The following is a 20721-nucleotide window of genomic DNA, read 5'->3' as shown; positions in this document are numbered from 1 at the left end:
TATTGATGAGTAGCCCAAGTTTTAATTTGGCATCTGCAAAGTACAGTTCTTTTGTCTAAAAATGTTTTGTTGCTTGGAAACACAAATGAAGTAAATGAATATTTAGCACTCAAGGAAGGGGATGTGTAGTTCTCATGCTCTTAGTCAGCTTAGGTGCTCCTGGAATCCTGCAGCCCTGAGAGCTTTCTGCTGCACTGTAAAATTGCCTGGTGCTGCAATGCACGTGCTCATCCTGAATCCCACAAAGTGGGAACACAAAGTGCTTTTGAGCCCACTCCCCTCCATCCAGCCCTGGCACACAACTGGACCTTGCATTTTTCATTTCTATTTTTGTTTCCTGGACAGAGAGCTCCAGAGGAGGGAATGGGATACAGCTACAGGCTGTTGTTATTTTTTTAAAACATTTGCCATCAAATATTTATTACATGTTACTTTAAGTGTTATGAACACGTTTAGAGGACTTTTATTTTCTTTTGGCAAACCTTTTATAAAGATCTAAATTTTTAATGGCAGTTTCTCAACAGCTTCACAGCAAGTGAGGTTTTCAGTGTTTTCACCACTGTAGATCCATTTATATTGCCAAAGCACAGGAAAAGCCACTTTCTTAAATGAGAAAACTGTGTTAGCTGATTTTTTTCATGGCATGGGGGAGGTTGTTTATTCCCAGTATATAAGGCCAGGAGAGTTTTTTTCCCCTTATCCTTCTCATAAAAATAAAGTTTTACTTTAGGAACAGGCAAAAGAGAGAGAATTTAAAGGCATTTTTGTTAAAAGCTGAGATTGGTAACACAGTGATTATATCTAAGAATTGAGCTCAGAATTAATTAATCTGGAAGCTAAAATGGCTGTTAGAAACTTGAAGTGACCAACTTGTCCTGGGTTATTGGAGCAGGAGGTAGGAAAGAGGTCAGGCTTTGATATGGAATGTCCAATTCCAGAGGGAGTTCTGGAATAGCAGGAAGAGCTGTTCTCTTGCACTAACCCAGCTGGGGTTATCCCCTGTGGAACATCTTAAATAAGGGATGCCAGGATGTCCTTGAGGACTCTTGCTGGAGATTGAAAGAGAGATGTGTTCCCTGGGGGAATCAAGAAGTTGTAATTCTCAAGTTTTCTTACTGCTAGGGCTCCCCTTGTTTTTTGGAACACTTAAGTTACCTTTTATACTGGCTTTTATGTATATAAATATGAAAAAAATCAGGTTTTTATTTTCTGGTGGGAGTGGGAAGTAATTTCAAAAGTCCATGGTAAAACACAGCCTATGGACAATGCACATGAGGATAAATTCCCTGTGGCATTCCATACTTTGCACACCAGGATTATTTTAAATTCATTTGGTTTAGTATGAAGTTATTAAAGTTATTGAAGTTATTTTGTTGGTCTTTAAATTCTAATGTGGGCATGAGAGTTTCAGCTGTGGCAGTGAGATGAGTGTGTAATGAAGTTCTTATTGGTAATATTTAATGGAGCTGACTTGCATCATGTTTGACCTGACCCAGAGAAGCTTGACATGTCATTATGGGGAGATGGCAGATTAGCATTTAGCATCATTGTATTCTGAGATTTGCATTTTGGTTGCTCCAAGGAGTAATGAAATCCAAGGAGTAATGAATGAAATCCAAGGTTTCCCTTTGCTCTTTTGCAAGAGGTGAAACCCAGCATGAGCATTGATCTTTAGAGGTGTGAAGGTGACACCGTGTGGAGTCACAGCTCCATTGTTCACCCGAGGTCAGCACCTGTGACTGTGGAAATCAGGAATATTCTGAGCCTGGAGAACAGATCACACCTGAGCAATGCAGAGCACAGGAACCAGGGAGCTGAGTGGCTGCCCTGCACTTCTGAACACTCCACAGGTTGCTTTAATTTAATATACAAAAACTGTGCCTGCTTTGGCTCTTGGCATGTTCTACAACTTACTGGAAGAGCTTGGAATCCTGTAAATAAGGGAATGGTTCCCCCTAAAGTTCTGGATTCATCAAATAAGGGAATAGTTCCCCCTAAAGTCCAGATTCAGTCCAGCCATTTACAGATTCCAAGCTCCTCCAGTAATCTATAGAACATGACAAGAGCCAAAGCAGGCAGAGTTTTTATATTAAATTAAAGCAGCCTGTGGAGTGTTCAGGACAGAAGTGCATCTCTGCTCTAGAAGTAACATCAATATTTCAGTGTCTCACCAGGGTTCTTTAATAGTTTTTTCCTAAGAGCAGAGCAGGTTCTTCAACTCCCAGGCTGTCATTGTTATTGCCGCCAGTGATTTATTCTCCATGTTTTTTCCCTAAATGATTTTTGCTTTTTTTTTTTTTTCTAAATCTTGTTAATGTGAATTTTTACTCACCCAATACAGCAGCCATATATTAAATTTTATGATGCAGTGGAAAACTGTCTGGGTTTGTGGCAGGAGTGCTGGGTGTCAATTACACCAAATATAACAATTTATTATCTAAAAGTTAATTAATGCTCTGCAGTAATGCTGATGGTTTTATTTAAGTATTGCAGGTGGTTCTTTGTGTACTTTATAATTAACAGATATTAGTAAATAATTTCTCTTGGCTGACCTCATGAATTATGAGTTCACAAGGGACTTTCAAAACTAACTTTGAAATCTAGGCAGACAGGAATATATATTTTTTAGATTGCAGTTTTAAAAACTGAAGACAAGATCAGAAGGTAAATCTATACAGTTCTTATTAGGTTATGTTTACAGAGGAAGATGTGAAATTCTACCTCGCAGAACTGGCCCTTGCTTTGGATCACCTTCACAGCTTGGGAATTGTGTACAGGGACCTGAAGCCAGAAAAGTAAAGTAAAATGTATTTTACCACTATTATGTGTATTTTGCTTGTTGCTTTACCTTTTCCACTGTAAAAAATTAAAACTATTTTTGTTAAGACTTTGTAAACAAATACAAAATATAAAACACGTATCTGTGTTTAAAAGAAATAATATTAGCTGATTTAAAAAATAACAGAATTTAATGTCATAATTTTTAACTTGTATTTTAAATGTTTTATGTAAGCATTGATCTTTATGTGTTTTGGTGAATGTGAATTTTAATTTTCAGCATTTTGCTTGATGAAGCAGGACATATCAAGTTAACAGGTAGGCACCACTCATTAATACAGCCCTTTGTAAATAAGTTTTTTTGAGTTTCTGTATTATCAATTTTAAATGCATATAAAATTGCAGAAAATAGTTCTGTAAGGAGCAATCCAAATACATATATTCTAGAAAATGATGTATATAAAAGACAGTTTAGAAAACTAATTACTGTAAATTTCTGGAAGCTTTAAATTACATTGAAGGTGATGATTTTGTACTAGAGATTTCATCATATAGTTTCATCTAAGGTATTGCTCTTAGATTCCAAGAGAAAAATGGTTTTTAAGCCCTCAAAGACTTGATAGAATAATGGTGATGGAGATCAGGTTTATGAAATGCATACCTTTTAAAATTCTGCTATATTTAAACACAATTCAATTCTAAATTTGTCACTTCCTTCTGAAAGTGGAAACAATGGATGGGATCATTGATTAGCAATCATTTTCTCCTGTGAAAAAAAGGATGTTTGGGAGCTGAGCCAGTGTCAAGGACTTGTGTATTCACAACAGGGAAAAAAGTGTTCTGGGAATGAAATATTCTGGGAATGCAGGGCTGTTCTGTACTGGGAGGTTACAGAAGGCATGTTGCCTTATGTAACACCAATATTTTTAGTGTGATTTTATTTATTCATCATTCAGTAAGACCAGACCATGCAGACCGCATTCCCTTTGAAACTGATTTTTACTTTTATCCAATTTTTTGTGTGAATAAAGCAGGCAGTAAACAGAGAAAATGAGAACTGAGTGTTTTAGAGCTCTAAAGGTGTAGGATTTCAAATGCCACATTAATTCAGTAATAACTTTGATGGCTAATCATGAATTTAATGACTTTTAGAATGGTTTTGGAGGTGTGTAGTAAAATAAGTGTGCTCTCTCCAGATAGCTGCAGTCTCTTGTTCCATGGAGAGCTGTGCTAATCACATTTCTGAAAATAACCAACCCAAACCTCTCGACGCTTGCATTTTGAGTTACCATCTATTGATTTATTCCTGTTCCCCTGCCATTCTTTACTGGCTGTATTCTTGTGGTGCTGTTGTTGTAGACTTTGGACTCAGCAAGGAATCAGTAGACCAAGAGAAGAAGGCCTATTCTTTCTGTGGTACTGTAGAGTACATGGCTCCTGAAGTGGTAAACAGGCGAGGGCACAACCAGAGTGCTGACTGGTGGTCCTTTGGGGTCCTCATGGTACTGTATTTGCCTCTTGCTTCCCTTGCTAAGCTCACACAAATGCACTTAGAATAAGCTTGTCCAGTTCAGGTTAGGAATGCTTGGGTAAGGGGGACAATTCAATGGCTGAATTGCTGCAGGGTGGAATAAAATTGATTTTTCACCTCTAAGGAATATTTATCAGGCACCTGAAAAATCCTGTGTTGTCCATTAGTAGTTAAAATCAGTTGTAGTCAGTGTGAGACTTGACTTTGTATTTTTACTTTGCATGTTACTTGATAGTTAAATTTAAAAACAGACTTGAAGGCTTGGTTTGAAGGAATATTAATGGGATTTCTGTGAGAGTGAGCCTGTGGAAGGAATGCTGGAGTGGAGTAGTGAGATAAGTCAGTAACTGCTGCTGCTTCTGCCCTTCCTGGGCTGTGTTAGAGCATCAGCCTGACATGGAGATGGACTTGAAAAGTAAACTACTGTTCTAGAGTTTACCATTCTTGCAGTTTTTGGAATATGGCAACATCTAAAACTGGTTGTGGAGGAGATTTTATTACTTTAAAGTACCTTCTTGATGTATAATATTCCTCCATCATCATCATGCTAGACTTGCCACTGTTCTCATCCTGTAAACTGCAAGTGAGAGCAGGATTTTATATTTGGGAACGCTTCCATAATCTTGTCAAAGTTCAACCAGTGTGGTGTAGAGGAAGGAAAGAGTGCAGTGTTTAACACTTTGTTTCAGCAGTTGGGGGAAGAAGTGTTGATTTAGATTAACATTTGTTCTTTCCAGTTTGAAATGCTTACTGGTACCCTGCCATTTCAAGGTAAAGATCGAAATGAGACTATGAATATGATACTGAAGTAAGTACATCTCCTTCCTTTTTCAGAAGTCCAAAAATGTCATTTTAAGCATGTTTTAACAGCTTGTTGTAAGTCCTTGTGCAGCCTGGTCTTGTGGAAGGTGTCCCCATGGCAGGGGGTGGAACAAGATGAGCTTTAAGGTCCCTTCCAGCTCAAACCATTTTATGATTCTAAGAGCACTGAGCTGCAGCAGGAGCAAACAGCAAAGCCCCTTGATAAGCTTTAGATCCCAGACTGTGAAGTACCATTAAGTACCCCCAGCAATTAAAATCTCAGGGGTGAATCTGTACTTTGATTGTGGGTGTATAATGAAGATAAGTGCAGTGACTGAGAGCAGCTTGATTTACACCCCTGTTGTTGTTACACTCCCTTGCTACTGTTACAGCACACCTTGTTTTGTAAGCAGCAGGGGATCAGGTGTTGCTTTGTGTACAGATGTGTGGAGAGCCCTTACGTGCTCGAATTCTCATCTTAAATTGCCCCAGTTACAACAGAAGCTGTTGGACTGGACTAACTGGGTGAGCTGGTGCTCACTGAGTGGAACTGTTGGGCAAATATGTTCTCATCTGTCTGTGCTCAGCTAGCAGAGAGTTTGCTCCTGGCACAGGCAGAGCCCTGGGCCCTCTGAGGGGTGATGGGGAAGGGAGGAGCTCTGAGCTCTGTTCTTCCCAGCACAGGGCACTTGGAGCTTGCCCTGAGTGGGAGTTCCTGGTGCTGCTGCCTGTGAAAGGATGGCTCAGACCTTGAACTGCCTCCCTGCAGCTCCCAGGGATGCTGCAGTCCTGCACAAGCATTTCCTGCCTTGGCTTTAGAGTTTTCATTAAATACAATAAATGCTAAAGTCAGTGAGCTTTTATATGGTGGCTCAATGAGCCCTGGAGGAATAGTAGCAATCACTTCAAGGGCAGGTAATTGGGGATTTGGTGAGTCTCTTCTGTTACTGGTATTATTTTGGTAAAAACCTCCTGGTGACATGAAGATACATTTGAAAATACTTATATATTCCTGAGAGAATTATTTTACTCTGTTTCAGCAGAAAGTTTGCTTGGGTGGGGTTTGGTGGTTTTGGTGTGATGTGTTTGTTCTTTGTTGGGTTTTATTTTAAACCACTCCTATAACAGGAAACTTAAAAAGTTGATGAGTTGAGTGTGTGCTCTCTACAAGGCTTTGGAATAGATCCTTGATACATCAAACTGTGCAGTGAAATCTATGTAGACAGTTTTTACTAAAATAAGTTTCTTCCTCTGACTTGTTCTCTGTTTTCCTTTAGAGCAAAGCTGGGAATGCCTCAGTTCCTCAGCCCTGAAGCACAAAGTCTCCTGAGGATGTTGTTTAAAAGGAACCCATCAAATAGATTAGGTTGGTTCATTTCTTTGGATCTTTGAATAATCAACTCAGCCTAACTTTTTATTTCAAAGAAAAGCAGTTGCTAGAGACTCTCAAGCTCTGGGTGATCAGTAACATTTGGGTACCATTTCCTGTTAGTTTGGGTCATGGCTTCCAGGGTTTGGCCAAGGAATGGTCAAAATGTGGGATCAGTGACTTAGGAGTGAGCCAAAGCTCTGACAGTATCATAGCAAAGAATACTGACACTGTATTTATGGGCTTTTTCTGCTCTCTTTGCCTCCCTGGGTATTTTACATCCTTAGAATATTTCTGTATTCACAGTCCCCTCAAATAACCATGTCTGTGCAAACTTTTTAGAAATGAACTGGTTTTTAGTGCAATCTTCAAAGACTTTGCCCACAAGTGTGTTAAATTTCTTTTGTTCAGGAGCTGGTTCAGATGGAGTTGAAGAAATCAAGAGACATCCTTTTTTTTCTACTGTTGACTGGAATGTGAGTACAAAAGGATCTGAATGATAAAGCTGCTGCTAATTTTTCTGTGTGTTGGAGCATTTGTAGAAGTATTTCCATCTGAATAGGGCACAGCAAACACTGCATTACTGCTGCCTGGCACATCCTGGCTTCTCCTCGAATTCCTTGGCATCTGGAGCTGCAGTATTTACTGCAGATAGAGAGTATTCATTACGAATTATGCATTTACTTTTTAAATAATTAGAAGTTGCAGCATTCTCAAGCTGAAATGGTCCATTAGAGCATTTCTAGTTGGGATAGGCTGCTGGTGTTCCCAGGAATCCTGCAGGAAGGGTCTGTCCCTTTCCTTGATTTTGATTGGTTAGTTGGTTTGTATTTTTAAACTAAAATATACTGTATACTTCTGTGCAGGAAGGTTAAGTTAAAAAAAACTGCAAAAACTAGATCTGAAAGGAGGAGAGAAATAGCAAGGAAATGCTCTTAGAACTTCCTGGATTTTGCATGGGGATTCAACATCTTCTGACATGAGGTTTTCTGTTCCTTAGCTGTAAATAGGATTTATTACAGATTTGAGATCTTTCCCTGATGTAGTTTGGTGGATTAAAAAAAAACCTGGAATAGAGTTTTGAGAATGGGCAGTTCCTTGCCAAGAGGAATGTGCCTGACATGGGTTGAGATCTTTGTCCTGTACCCTTTATCTTGGCAAAATAACAGCACCCATGGAAGCTTTGGTGACCCTTAAATCATTGTCCTTCTCTTTCAGAAACTGTTCAGAAGAGAAATTCAGCCTCCATTCAAACCTGCCTCTGGAAAGCCAGAAGATACTTTCTGTTTTGATCCAGAATTCACAGCAAAAACACCAAAAGGTAACTGTGCAGGCTATAAATTGGTGAGGTTTGTGGGACAGGAGGGTCATATTAATGCTAAAACAACAAGCAGAAAAGCCAGGGACAAATTTAAAAGGAAAGGATGCACCAGGGTTCCAGTCCTTTGAAGAAGGATGTTCCCCATATCAGGTTTCTGTTCTTTGAATATTTTGCTAATTTTTGACTCAGGAAGAAAAAATTAAATGGAAAATTAAAAGCTGGATTATGGTTTCTAGTTATGATTCAAGTCAGGCTGCAGTGTTTGAGGGGAAGTATTTAATATGAAAATAAACTCAATTTGATTGCAGCAGTGATTCTTTTTAGGGTCAGTATTGCATTGAGAATGCCTTGCTTTCAGAAGCATTAACTATTATAATTATTATTTCTTGGTCTGTTTCAAGTTTCACTTCAGGTTTTCTTTTGTGAATTTTTTCCTTCCTGCTGCATCGAGCTTTTAAACCCTCTTCTCATGATTGTTTGGAGAAGGTCTGTGTTCTTAATAGGCTGCACAAAGTTATTGAGCTGTGCTCACTGTGAGATTTCAGCCAGTGAATTCAGAGGTGCACAGAATTTAACCTGAGGAAAACTTAATTCTGATAATTCAGGGGTATCTTTTCAGTGAAGATTTACTAATGGGATATTCTTGTGTTGCCTCACTTGTGCCTTGCCAGCAGCACATTCTGTTGTTGCTCTTTTGTGTTACAAAGCTGTTGAGCACAAGACAATGACCTTTATTTCTTTTCCATAAGTAGTTCTGTTTCAGTTAAATTCTTCCTTAAAACATGTGTTCATACATAAATTCCTGCAGTGCTTTGCAGTTTTAGATAAAACTCTGGAATTCTTACTTGTGTTTTTGTTACTGAAGTAAGAGAGCACAGATAACAAACCAGAAGTTTTATTTATTATTTAATATTGGTGTTCCTCTTGTTTGCTTCCCTTCCCTCAAGATGGTTTTTCTGACATCCCTGTCCTGGGTGCTCTGAAATGGCCTTGCTGGGCTGTAGCCACACTAATCCTGTGTGTCTGTGTGCCTCCAGATTCTCCAGGGGTCCCACCCAGTGCAAATGCCCACCAGCTCTTCAAGGGATTCAGTTTTGTTGCAACTACTACTGTAGAAGACCATAAAATATCACCCCTCACCAACATCCTGCCCATAGTCCAGGTAATGTTTTGCTTTTTGGGAAACTTCTTGGCGTGCCAAAGACTGACCAATATTCAGTATTTACAGTTCTTCTTGTTTTGTTGAGGAGACTGTTATAAAATCCTCAACATATTTTATATGTTGATAATAATTAAATACTTCCATGGGGTATTTTTAATTCTAAAAAGTGAGTTGCTGTTTTTCTGGAGGCAGAATTTCAAAGAAAAATCACAAGCAAGCAGGAGAAGCTTCTGCTGTTGGTACCAGTAATGTAAAGAGAATGGCAAAGAGAATCCTGTTGCTTTAGATAACCACTTGCCTGTTTTTTTTTAAAGCAGCTTCATGGAAACAGTGCACAGTTCACTGATGTCTATGAACTGAAGGAAGATATTGGTGTGGGCTCCTACTCTGTTTGCAAGAGATGTATCCACATAGCTACAAACATGGAGTTTGCTGTGAAGGTACTGGCATCAATTCCACTCTGAAAATATTGGCTAGTAGGTTTGAAAACTTAGATTTGTGAGTTTTCCAGTTGCTGTGTTTTTATGAGTTTATAAGTTACATTCTTGGAAGCTGAAAATAGTGTACAATGATGGGAATACCTGAAATAAAATGAGATTCACAAGGGTGGAACTGGGCTGCAGGGAGTTAGTGATGCTTCAGACCAGTGCATTTCCTTGTTCAGTGGAGCAGGACAGGCTGCATTAATGATGGAATTTTAACAAGGATAGAGCAAGAAATGAATAAATGAGATGAGAAGCTGGAAGATGAATAACTCATGATTAGTAAGAAGTAATGAACTCTAGAATTTTTTATTCTGTTGTTGAAATGAGAATATAAATACAAAAAATGTGCTTATTTAATAGACTTCGTTTATGCAAGTTGTTTTTCCTGTTATTTTGCAGATAATTGATAAAAGCAAAAGGGATCCCTCAGAAGAAATCGAGATTCTCATGCGTTATGGGCAACATCCAAACATTATTACTTTAAAGGATGTATGTACCTCCTTTTCTGCTGCCTCTTATTAGACAGTGCTGAAAAAATAAATGCAGATGTAGGCAGTTTATTTGGATTCATTAAATTTCTTTTACATAGAAAAAATTACTGGGAGAGCAGTATGTAACAGTAGAGGGAGTGTATCAAAACACAGCATTGTCCTGATACTAATTTTTTCTAAAGTCTGTTTAAGCAGCTTGAAGTGAGGAATGATGTAAAGGTTAGAAATGCCATATTTCTTCTTGTTTCAAAGGAGCAGCCAATGTGTTGGTAACCTGAGAAAGCAGTGGCCTGCACGTTGTCCTGTCTGTGCCAGAATGGAAGGGAAGAGCAGGCAGGAGTGTGGGGCTGCTCTCTTTTTCCAACAGCAGCTCTTACACTAAAAAAATGTAACTCAGAGTGATGAATTAACAACTTGAATGGAGAGTGATGAATTAGCAGCTTGAGTCATGAGTTCCCAGGGTGACACAGGAGCTGCCTTGCCCTCCCTGCTCTGGCAGCCCCTGCTGTTTGTGCTGCCCCTCCTGTGGGAGGAGGGCATTTATGGGCACGTGTAACTGCAGATGTTGCCCCTGTCAGAACGCTCTGAGTGTGAGTGCCCTGTTAAACCTCTCCCCAGGTGTATGATGATGGCAGATTCATCTACCTGGTGACAGAGCTGATGAAGGGGGGGGAGCTGCTGGACCGGATCCTGCGGCAGAAATTCTTCTCCGAGCGGGAGGCGAGCGCGGTGCTCTTCACCATCGCCAAGACCGTGGACTACCTGCACTGCCAGGGGGTGAGTGAGGGAGTGAGGGACTGCCTGCACTGCCAGGGGGTGAGTGAGGGACTGCCTGCACTGCCAGGGGGTGAGTGAGGGAGTGAGGGACTGCCTGCACTGCCAGGGGGTGAGTGAGGGAGTGAGGGACTGCCTGCACTGCCAGGGGGTGAGTGAGGGAGTGAGGGACTGCCTGCACTGCCAGGGGGTGAGTGAGGGAGTGAGGGACTGCCTGCACTGCCAGCCACAGCCCTGGCACAGCTTGGAATCACCGCTCCCCCACCCTCTGTGCTTTGCTTGGCTTGTTTTCCTGCTAAGAGGTTTTGTATTTTATCACAAAGGTGAATAATAGAAACAACTTGTCCTGTTATGCTGGCAAAGCCTTTGGACTCTGCATTCAGCTTCTTGTTGCCAAAGGGTGATGCTGGTTCCAGTTGCATTATGAGCCAGGAGGTTTTTATTACATTACTTGAACTAGAATTTTTGGGTACTTTAATGTTATATAATTGTTTAATTCTGGGGTACTTTAAGGTTATATAATTATTTAAAACTCTCATAAGTATATTAATCTAGAGAACAGCTTTTATAAGTTGTAAATTACAAACAAATGTACCTGCTGCTCCTAAATGATGGCTTTTCAAATGTCTTTGCTTAAAGGTGGTGCACCGAGACCTTAAACCCAGTAACATTTTATACACTGATGATTCAAACAATGCTGATTCTATCAGGATTTGTGATTTTGGATTTGCAAAACAACTTCGAGGAGAAAATGGACTGCTTCTAACTCCCTGCTACACTGCAAACTTCGTGGCACCAGAGGTATTTCAAGCTGCTCTGTGTTTTCTTTGTGCTGTTTTTGGTGCATCAGATGCTAAAACTTTTCAGCAATGCTTGGAAAAAAACCTCAACAATTCTGCTACTTTTCTTTAAATATAATCACACATGCTTTTTAAACATGAGTACATGTGTTTATAATAAACCTGCTTTAAAAACAGCAGAGTCCACCCTCAAAAATAAGATGTGAGCCTGTTGAAAATCTTAAGAGATAATCTGGGAACAAGAAATGTTGTTGATGTTTACTGCAACTTGTATATTAGAAAGTCAATAATTAAATCTCTCACATGATCCAGGGATGGTCTTACCCTTCCCTAGGCTGAGGTCTTGTTTTGGGGTGGTTTTTTTTTAATATATGACAGGTATTTAACACTCTTTGTTTCATAGGTTCTCATGAGACAGGGATATGATGCTGCCTGTGACATATGGAGCTTGGGAGTTCTCCTTTACACAATGTTGGCAGGGTGAGAATATTTCTGAGCTGTTTTGTTTACCTTAAATCCCAGAATGTTGCCTGAATCCTTGCTTCCATAGAAATGGTGAGGCATTGGCTGATGGAATGACACAGACACAGGTGGGACAGGCAGCTCTGAGTAAAGCCAAATAATCCACATTTAGCTCAAAGTAGGATCAAGGTTTCTCTTCCCAGTGCAGGACTTGGAGGTGCCAGAGACTTCCCCCAGTTTTCAGGAGGGAATTGAGTCTGTGAAAATGAGTGGTGGGTTTCTCTTTAGCCTCTTGTCCTCCCACCCCACCCCCTTTGCTCACCCTGTGTCTCCTGCCCCTGCTGCATTCCTGTGTCGAACACTCTGGGCTGTGATCTCTGGAGTTTCCTCAGCATCCAAACCTGATGAAGCTCTAGGAAGCATCTAGTGGCCAAATGAGAGATGTTTGCTGAATCCTTCTCTAGCAGAAGAAGAGCAGGTTTTTAGTCCTATGACTAAATCCTGTCTATGGGAAATTACTCTCTTGATAAATCTGTACATCCTGTTAAAAATGAGAAATATTACTATTTAATAGCATGTGTATATATTCTCTATTCTATGTATATATTCATATATGTAGATATGTTTCTGTTGGCAGTGGGATATTGACTGATTCACGAGATTTTACCAATTTCTTGCAGTTTTTATCTATAACAAGGTGTTTCTGTTGTTTTCTTCCTCTCCCCAGCTATACTCCATTTGCCAATGGTCCCAATGATACTCCTGAGGAGATCCTAGTACGGATAGGCAGTGGAAAATTCTCTCTAAGTGGAGGCAACTGGGACACTGTTTCAGATGCAGCAAAGGTGTAAATGTGTTTTGGTTTTATATTTTTGTAGAATTCCAATGAAATCTACTGAGCTTTATCAGCTAGACTGCTCTGTAAGTGTAGTTGTTATTATCTGCAGACTTCATTGCAGGGAAGGATATCTGCTCCAACATTTTATTTAAAGACTCTATCTGTAATGAATATAGATTCCCTGGTAAGGTGTTGACCCACTCTGTGGGTATCTTAATCACCAGTGTTGCCTTTTGAAAAGATCAGCCTTAATATTAAATATTAATGTTTAAATATTTTTTCCCCAGTCCTTTGGAACTGCACTATTGTTCATTTCAGTAGGAGTGATTCAGAATGCTTGTTGGCTCTTGCTGTCTTAGCATGAGAAATTCACTTCTGTGTATTTAAGAATGCTTCACATTTTGTACCTAAAACAAAGGGAACATTCTGTCAGCTTGCTCATATTTTGGTTTTATTTCAAACTGTTGCTGTCTCTGTTCTGTGCCCTTCCCACCCACCTCTCCTTTGGACCAACGTTGTAATTAATCAGTAGCTTGTTGCTAATGCTTCTAACAGGCAAAAACAAGTGTCCATTGCTGTTGGCTTTATGCTTTATGTGGTTTCTTGGAGGAAAAATTCCTTGCTGGTGTCTCACTGTCCCTGAATTAATTTGTAGTAAGGAGGCAGCAGAGCCCAAAGTGCAGAATGAAAAAGAAGGGAGAGATTTGCAAATAACAGCTTTCCTCCATAAAATCTGCCTGCTACATTTGAATAGGATTTCTAGTCTTTTAAAGATTATATTCATAATAAACATGAAAGGCACAACAGTGAGTTGCTTTGCAATCAAGGCTGGCTCTGTTGAGCTGCTCCAATAGTACCACACATTGTTCTGAGCCTTCTGCAGTGTCAGGGCACAGAATGATCCCGTTTGTCTGCTGCTCTCTGTGTGCTGGCATTGTGTAAACCCCTCCACATCAGGTGCTTCTCTCACTGCTGCCATCCCTGCTGCTTTAAAGGCCACCTGAGATGCTTTGGGCTGAGCAATCTCTGTGTTCCCTTCCCTGCAGGATTTGTTGTCACACATGCTGCACGTGGATCCCCACCAGCGGTACACGGCCGAGCAGGTGCTGAAGCACTCCTGGATTGCCTGTAGGGACCAGCTGCCTCATTACCAGCTCAACAGGCAAGATGCCCCACATCTAGTAAAGGTAAAGCCACCTGGGGGATGTGCAAGGAGTGCAGTTGGTTTAGAGCTACAGACAGAAGTCTCTTTTTTTCTGTTTGTTTTCCATAGTACCAACACATTAAAGTTACATAGTGAGACAAATACATGGAATGGGGGAATGGTTTGGGTTGGGGGGACCAACCCAAACCATTAAAAGCTGGACCATCCACCCCTGCCATGGGCAGGGACACCTTCCACTATCCCAGGTTGCTCCAAGCCCTGTCTAACTTGGCCTTGGGCACTACCAGGGGTCCATGGGCAGCCACAGCTGCTCTGGGCACCCTGTGCCAGGGCCTGCCCACCCTCACAGGGAGCAATTCCTTCCCAGTATCCCACCTAACCCTGCCCTCTGGCAGTGGGAAGCCATTCCCCTTGTCCTGGCCCCACATACCCTTGTATAAAGTCCTTCTACAAATGAAATTAGAAAATAATTTTTTTTAATAATTACTCCCCCTCTGGGTAGGGGAAGAGATTTTTGTGTGTGGTTTCTGTAAGGTAGTTCTTGACCTGTGTCTGAAGTCAGGACCTGAGTGGCCACTGAAGTGGCTGTGTTTGAGAAATTGGTGCTAATCTGGCTTGAAAGATACAAATTCTGACCTACATTACCAGGTGACTCCTACGTCTGAGGGATACAGAAGAAATACAAAAGAAAGAGAAAGAAGTGTTAGACACCCATGCTTAGACATTGGAAGTGTTCAACAACAGATTTGTTTTTCCCTAACAAACTTCAGAGAATTCACATGACCTGGCACAAGTCTTGTTTGGTTTTATTTGAGCTAGTCAGGTATTTAATGTTTAATTGCTTTATTTTCTGATGAAAACTTCTACATACACGAACTATTATGACATATTTCCTTTTTCTCTAGGGAGCCATGGCTGCTACATATTCTGCACTGAATCACAAGACATTTCAGCCAGTGCTGGAGCCTGTGGCAGCCTCCAGTTTAGCTCAGCGACGGAGCATGAAAAAGCTCACATCCACAGACTTATAGATCCACTGGGACACCTGAGCAGACAAGCTAGGGGGAAACCCAACAAGTGGCTCTTATTTTGCCTGACCTGTGATCAAAAGGCATCTATGGTTTCCTGCTACACTACTTGAATTCTGTAAAAGTCCTTTTTTTAAAAAGAAAAAAAAAATCCACAGGTTCATACTGTGTTTGTTTTACAGGCCGTATCTGTTAAGTTAATTTAAACATCAGGTACACCATAATGAATTTCTCTACACTGTCCTTTGAGATCTGTTGCAAATATTCTTTCACATTCTGTATAGTTTTGCTGGGTTCAGTTAAAAAAAATGGTTTAGGGGACCGTTGCCAATGACCAAGTTGTACATAAAGTGTCAGTGTGAGTTTTCTTGCTTCACACCTTCAGACCCTGCTGTGAAGGGCAAATTCTTCATTTTGTAATTGGACACTTCGTTGATTCAACTCAATTCCTTTCCCTTGTCCATGACTATTATGCAGAGTTGAGCAATGTGATGTGCCAGAGTTAATTCATCACTGTTGATTTGCTAGGTCTGTGTTTGCATGGTGCCAGTAACTGAGGAGTTTCTATGGAAATACAAACCAAAGGGATGTGCAAGATCCTGCACTTAAATTTGATCTCTTGTGACCCAAAAGAAATGCTGGTTATGGCCTCTGACAGGAAAACAAACATTTCTGGTTGTTAGCACAAATTGTGTCCTGCACTGAGCTGGAGAAAGTCAATATGTGCATAAACTGTCAACATTCAGGCTCTCAGAAACATTGGTGCCACTTCAAAACAACATCATGCAGCTCAATCCTTTGTTATTTATATTTCCCATCCATTAATACAGCTACTGTGTTATTTTCCTCAGCAGTCTTTCCACTAAATACACCCAATATTAGGTTTGTTTGGCATTTGAGACAAACTGACACTTTATTATAACCAACTTGGCACTTGGGGTTTATTTTTTATTTATTTGGTTTTTTTAATTAGAAGGTTGCTTCTCTCTGACTCTCTCGCCGCATGTACAAATATTACAGAACAGAAATGCAAAATTCTCTTTGCCTAACTGTAGGGGTAGCTTGGGAAAATAAATAAGCCTTGCTGTGTGCCCAGATAAGGGAATTCTGACCAAGAAATTTCACAGTTATGGACAAATTCCTTTCAGCATCCTGTGGCCAGCACTCACTCACCTTCTCTGTCTGGTGTTAGGACTGCAGCTGTTCCCAAATGCTGGGATGGAGAGGAAATTCATTTCAGGGCCAGAATTACCTTGGGCTTTCCTGACTGCAAACCAATGCTGACTGCTGGTAGTTCATTCAGAGATACACTTAGAAGTGTTTTCAAAAGTTGTAGACACTGAGCAGTTGTAGTGACATAGCAGGATGATTATAAATATTAAATATATTAGTGACATTAGGCTGTGAAGTGACCAAAACTCAGACATAGTTCAGACTCATTTGTCATCATTGAATTTTCAAATGCAAGACCCCAGGGCTGGCAGAAATCAGCGTTTTGAGACAGCAAAAAAAAAAAAACTTCCAGGAGAATTCTGGCCCAAGCACCAGGAATGGTGGTGATAATTCACATCTCACAAGAGGTGTTGGCTGGTTTTTGCTTATACCTGTGAAGGACTTGGTGGTGTTGGAAATACTCTTAGATAAGCTGCTTTCTTCTGCTGTGGTGAGGGAAGATGGACATTATCTGGCCAAATAGTTAGTTATGAATATATGTAGATTTGAGACTTAATGATATAGCAAACATAGGTGTGCTCTTTGTATCACACAGAACATCCCCCAGATGGAATTTCTTGAGTGTTTGATAGATGCTGGAAGCTTTAGGGGCCATTTGTGCCTAGTTTTGAGGTGCCTGTTTGAAATGCTTGAAAACTTATCAAAGAACACAACTGCTTCCTGGAAAGCTTTTTGTTTAGTACAAAATCTGCCCCTTTTGCAGCTGCTTCATCCTCCTTTTCCTTTTTCCAGCAAGAATGCCTGGAAACCTCTTGTCTAACACTCTGTCAGGGTCATTTTAATATAAATTTAAAGATGACTGCCAGAAGAATTTGAATTCACTCAAAAAAACCACCAAAGTGATGGAAGTTAAACTCCCTGAGCCCAGGTCAAGGTGTACTGTGGGTTGAAATGTAGTCCTTAAAGCTGTGTTGGGGATAAGAGGTAATACAAGGCCTGGAATACAATGGAAATGTCAAACTTGAATTGTCTTCAGCTTTCCTGTAAGGCAGCAGCTGGTCTTTAATGGCTTTACCATGAATCATTTAACAGTGTTTCTGTTGGTATTTTCTTTTAGCTTGCTTAGAAGCACCACAGAATAAGCACCTTAAAAGCATTTTGCACAAGAGCAGTTGGAAGCAGCTGAAGGGACTCAAGTTGTTCTTGATGTGCAGCACAAAGGTGGTGAGAGGAAAAGAACACAAACAAGATGGATGTTCTGATTCATTGCTGAGTATTTAAAACATTTCCTGGAAAGTTATCCCTGTTTTATATCATTGCTGGCCTTTAGTGCAAGTGGTACTTCAGGGGTAAAAATAACATTACAGAGTTGTCTTATTGTGGGGAAAACATATGGATGTGTTATATCTGACAGGCCAGTGTACCCTGGTATGCCACTTAGAATCCTTATTTAGGGGGAAAAGTTCCCTTGCTCTATTTCAGCATATCAGTCCTGGAAATATTTGGGATATGCAGGAACACAGAGTTCACTTGCAGTTTACTTTTACTGTACTTAAGGATCATCTTTGTGAGGCTCCTTTGGGAATTCCTTGCCCGTTTCTCATCCCTTTCTTTCCCAGCTTAGGTTTTGATATCTAAAAGTAGCATGGTCTGCTCATGAGCTGTCAGGCAAAGGTTTGAGATGGAAGAGCAGGTACTGGGAGAGTGCCCTGGCTGCAGTAAAAGGTTGGTGGAAATTATTTCTATCATCTGGGCACAGTTCAAGTTTACAAACTGGTGATGTTCTTACTGCCTTACTGAGTCAGAAAAAATGTTAAATTTTCACAAAGGTTCACAATTGCACAGAAGTTGGCATTCAGACTAAAGGGATTTCCACAGAAGGAAATCTTAATTGATAGAATATTTTGGCCATGGGTTCCTGCCAGAAAAGCTCCTGCTCTGGTGTTTGGTGAGGATCATTATCAGTTCCAGCTCAGAAAGCAGATTGCCACTGGAGCTGGAGTGGGCTCAGGACTCTTCTGCTGTTCTTTCACCCCAGGATATCTCAGTTTGTACCTTCAGTTATCCCTTGGACATAAAGTGAGGAGCTCTGTTGTATTCCTGTTCCACATCCAGAAACTGCAGTGGCACCGCAGTGAGCCCATGCTGGGGTCACAGGGCCCTTCCTTGGAGCTTTCCTGGTTGGGTGCAGTCCAGCCCTGATCTGTGGCTTGTGTGGTTTTCTTCTTTTCCCCATTTTGTGCAGAATCAGTGAATTCCCCTCGCCCATGGCAGGAGGTGCAGGGGGCTGAGCCTGCTCTTCCTCTGAGGCCTCTGTTTGAATGTTCTTGCAGCCAGAGAAGGCATCCAAAACCTCACCCAAGTCAGTCATGTTGAGCTTGAATTTTGTCTTCCATGTTTTAATTCCTTTTCCAAAGCTGATTTTCAGCTGTCCAATAGTTAAAATAACCTCTGGCAAACTTCAGCAGGTGGGAGTTCCTTGCAGTGTACTTAGAGACTGGTCTGTAGAGATGTGTTGAGTTAATTACACAAGGTTATAATAATTCTCCTGGTTTGTATCAGTGAAATTAGGCTGAAACATCAATGCAAACACAGGGTTTTATGTATTTCTGTAGCACTTAAGCTTTTCAATCCTATCCAGAACTAAAAGTTAGCAAATATTTGTGGAAGGGGAGGGAGGAGCAGTTTTTCTTTCTCAAAGTTTGAAGAAAGCTTCTGAAGCTGTCATCATAATAGAGTCCTATGTAATCCTCTAGGAGCTGTGTAGGGTTAAAAACATAAAATTCTCCTTAAAAGTTTAGGAACTCTTTGAGGTTCTGGTTTGGTATGAATGAAGTGCAGGGGAGTTACAACATCTGTCCCTGCTCCAAGTATTTTTAAATATTTGCTCCTCCAAATTCTACTGTTCCTTGGGAATAGAAGAATGGATACAAATTTGAAAACCCTCACCCTTAATATATGGCTGAAGCTGATTGAATATTATAAGAATATGCATAATTAGAAAGTCTCCCACAAAATAATCAGCAGCTGGTTTTCTTGAGATTTTTCCTGTGTAATGGAAACAAACTTTCTCTGAAAGCTTTAAAAGATACTTAATTGATTATATCTCTTAATTAATAATTTTTGGGCAATAGCTTGAGTTTGAATAACCCTGAATTCTCTTGTGGGGTTTTTCACACGAGGATGCTGGAGGTGGATCTGCTTTGCAGGACCAAGTGTTCAGGTTTGGGTGTTTTCATTAGGCTTTTGAGCAGTGTTTGCTAATTAATTAATTAATTGCATTGTCTTAATGTCCCAAGCACTTTGGCATCTTGCACTGATGCTCTGGTTAGAGCTGAAACTCTCCTGGCACGTGGCTGAATCTCCATAAAGGGCATTAATTGAGAACAGTGTGCAATGAATTCCATGCTCTGAGGTACTTCAAAGATGAAACCCTACACAAGGTCCCCGTTATCAGATATTGTAACTGTCATTTCCTTCTCTTAAGCATATTGTGGATTTTGTATCATACTGTATTTATTTCATTTAATTTTAAAAGAAATGTTTTCTTTAAAGCTCTGTATATATTGACATTAAAGTTTGCATTGTACTACGTTCTCCTCTTCTTGCAAGGCTGGGTCTGGCAGTGCAGTGGTGTTTCTCTTGGCACTGCTGCCTTCAATTACAGCACACCAAAGACAACCTCAAAATTGTATTTATTTTTGTCAAACTCCCTGAATAATCATAAAGGTACAGTTTTAATTAGCTGGCAGTTCCTTGAGTACTAGAATAAAAGAGTTGCAAATTCATAACATTTGGTAATTGACAGAAATCCATCACTTCTGCCTTGGAAGTTTGCTTCCTTGTGTTTTTCAAATAGATATAAAAATCAAAGAGCAAACAATCCTAAATTAAATGTATATGAATTATTTCATAAACCTTGCCAAAAATCTCACATACATCAAGAGCTATTTATAAATTGATATTCAGTCAAGTGTTTCATGCCATACTTGCAGCAAAACAAGACATTCAGTGGTAGGATTGATGTATTACCTCAGGGTGGGATCATCTACCTCTGTGCTTTTTAAATATAAAATCTATAAAACTTGTCTAATAAAGTCTATTAAATTTGACTCCATATATTAAGAGGAAATAATTTTCCTGCAAAGATCTGATCCTTTGAAAAGAGGCACTTGCATTACAAGTGTCAGGAATGGCATCAAAAACTGGGTTTAAAGTCCTCCTGAGGTATTTGATAAGTGCTGGTGCTGTTGGTGTTCACAGTGGTTTACAGATACTTTATTTTTTTGAATGCACAGGAAGGTTTTCCCACCTTTGCCTCAGGTCCATCTCCCAGGTGCTGTTTGCTCACACAAGACAGCGGTGGCAGAAGAAAGGGGGGACTGGAGCCACAGAGGAGGCAGCAGGTACAAGTTTCCTAGATTGTCATGATTTGTTTGATTTCATTCAAGTCAGACAGGAAAAACAAATCAAATTGGACAAAACCATTAAAATCCATTTTAAAAACCATTTTTTAAAGCCCTGAGTCTCAGGTATTGAGATC

The 20721-nt window shown here is 40.2% G+C and overlaps 1 protein-coding gene across 1 annotated transcript in view; it reads left to right on the top strand.

Annotated features, from left to right (window-relative positions):
- The window catches only part of RPS6KA6 (ribosomal protein S6 kinase A6), a 37016-nt gene extending 17249 nt beyond the window's left edge, over window positions 1-19767 (top strand). Inside the window, exons 7-22 of the mRNA XM_066559315.1 lie at window positions 2689-2795; window positions 3059-3096; window positions 4138-4280; window positions 5047-5117; window positions 6388-6476; window positions 6891-6955; window positions 7698-7800; window positions 8838-8962; window positions 9277-9402; window positions 9847-9936; window positions 10557-10715; window positions 11352-11513; window positions 11916-11992; window positions 12702-12819; window positions 13859-13999; window positions 14883-19767. Coding sequence (XP_066415412.1) covers window positions 2689-2795; window positions 3059-3096; window positions 4138-4280; window positions 5047-5117; window positions 6388-6476; window positions 6891-6955; window positions 7698-7800; window positions 8838-8962; window positions 9277-9402; window positions 9847-9936; window positions 10557-10715; window positions 11352-11513; window positions 11916-11992; window positions 12702-12819; window positions 13859-13999; window positions 14883-15008 — 1740 coding nt within the window. The 3' untranslated portion in view covers window positions 15009-19767. The remainder of the gene's footprint in view (window positions 1-2688; window positions 2796-3058; window positions 3097-4137; window positions 4281-5046; window positions 5118-6387; window positions 6477-6890; window positions 6956-7697; window positions 7801-8837; window positions 8963-9276; window positions 9403-9846; window positions 9937-10556; window positions 10716-11351; window positions 11514-11915; window positions 11993-12701; window positions 12820-13858; window positions 14000-14882) is intronic.
- Window positions 19768-20721: the final 954 nt, after the last annotated feature.

This window comes from Molothrus aeneus, chromosome 14 (genome assembly GCF_037042795.1).
Source record: "Molothrus aeneus isolate 106 chromosome 14, BPBGC_Maene_1.0, whole genome shotgun sequence".
Taxonomy (NCBI): Eukaryota; Metazoa; Chordata; class Aves; order Passeriformes; family Icteridae; genus Molothrus; species Molothrus aeneus.
This window is presented reverse-complemented; position numbering and strand designations above follow the sequence as displayed.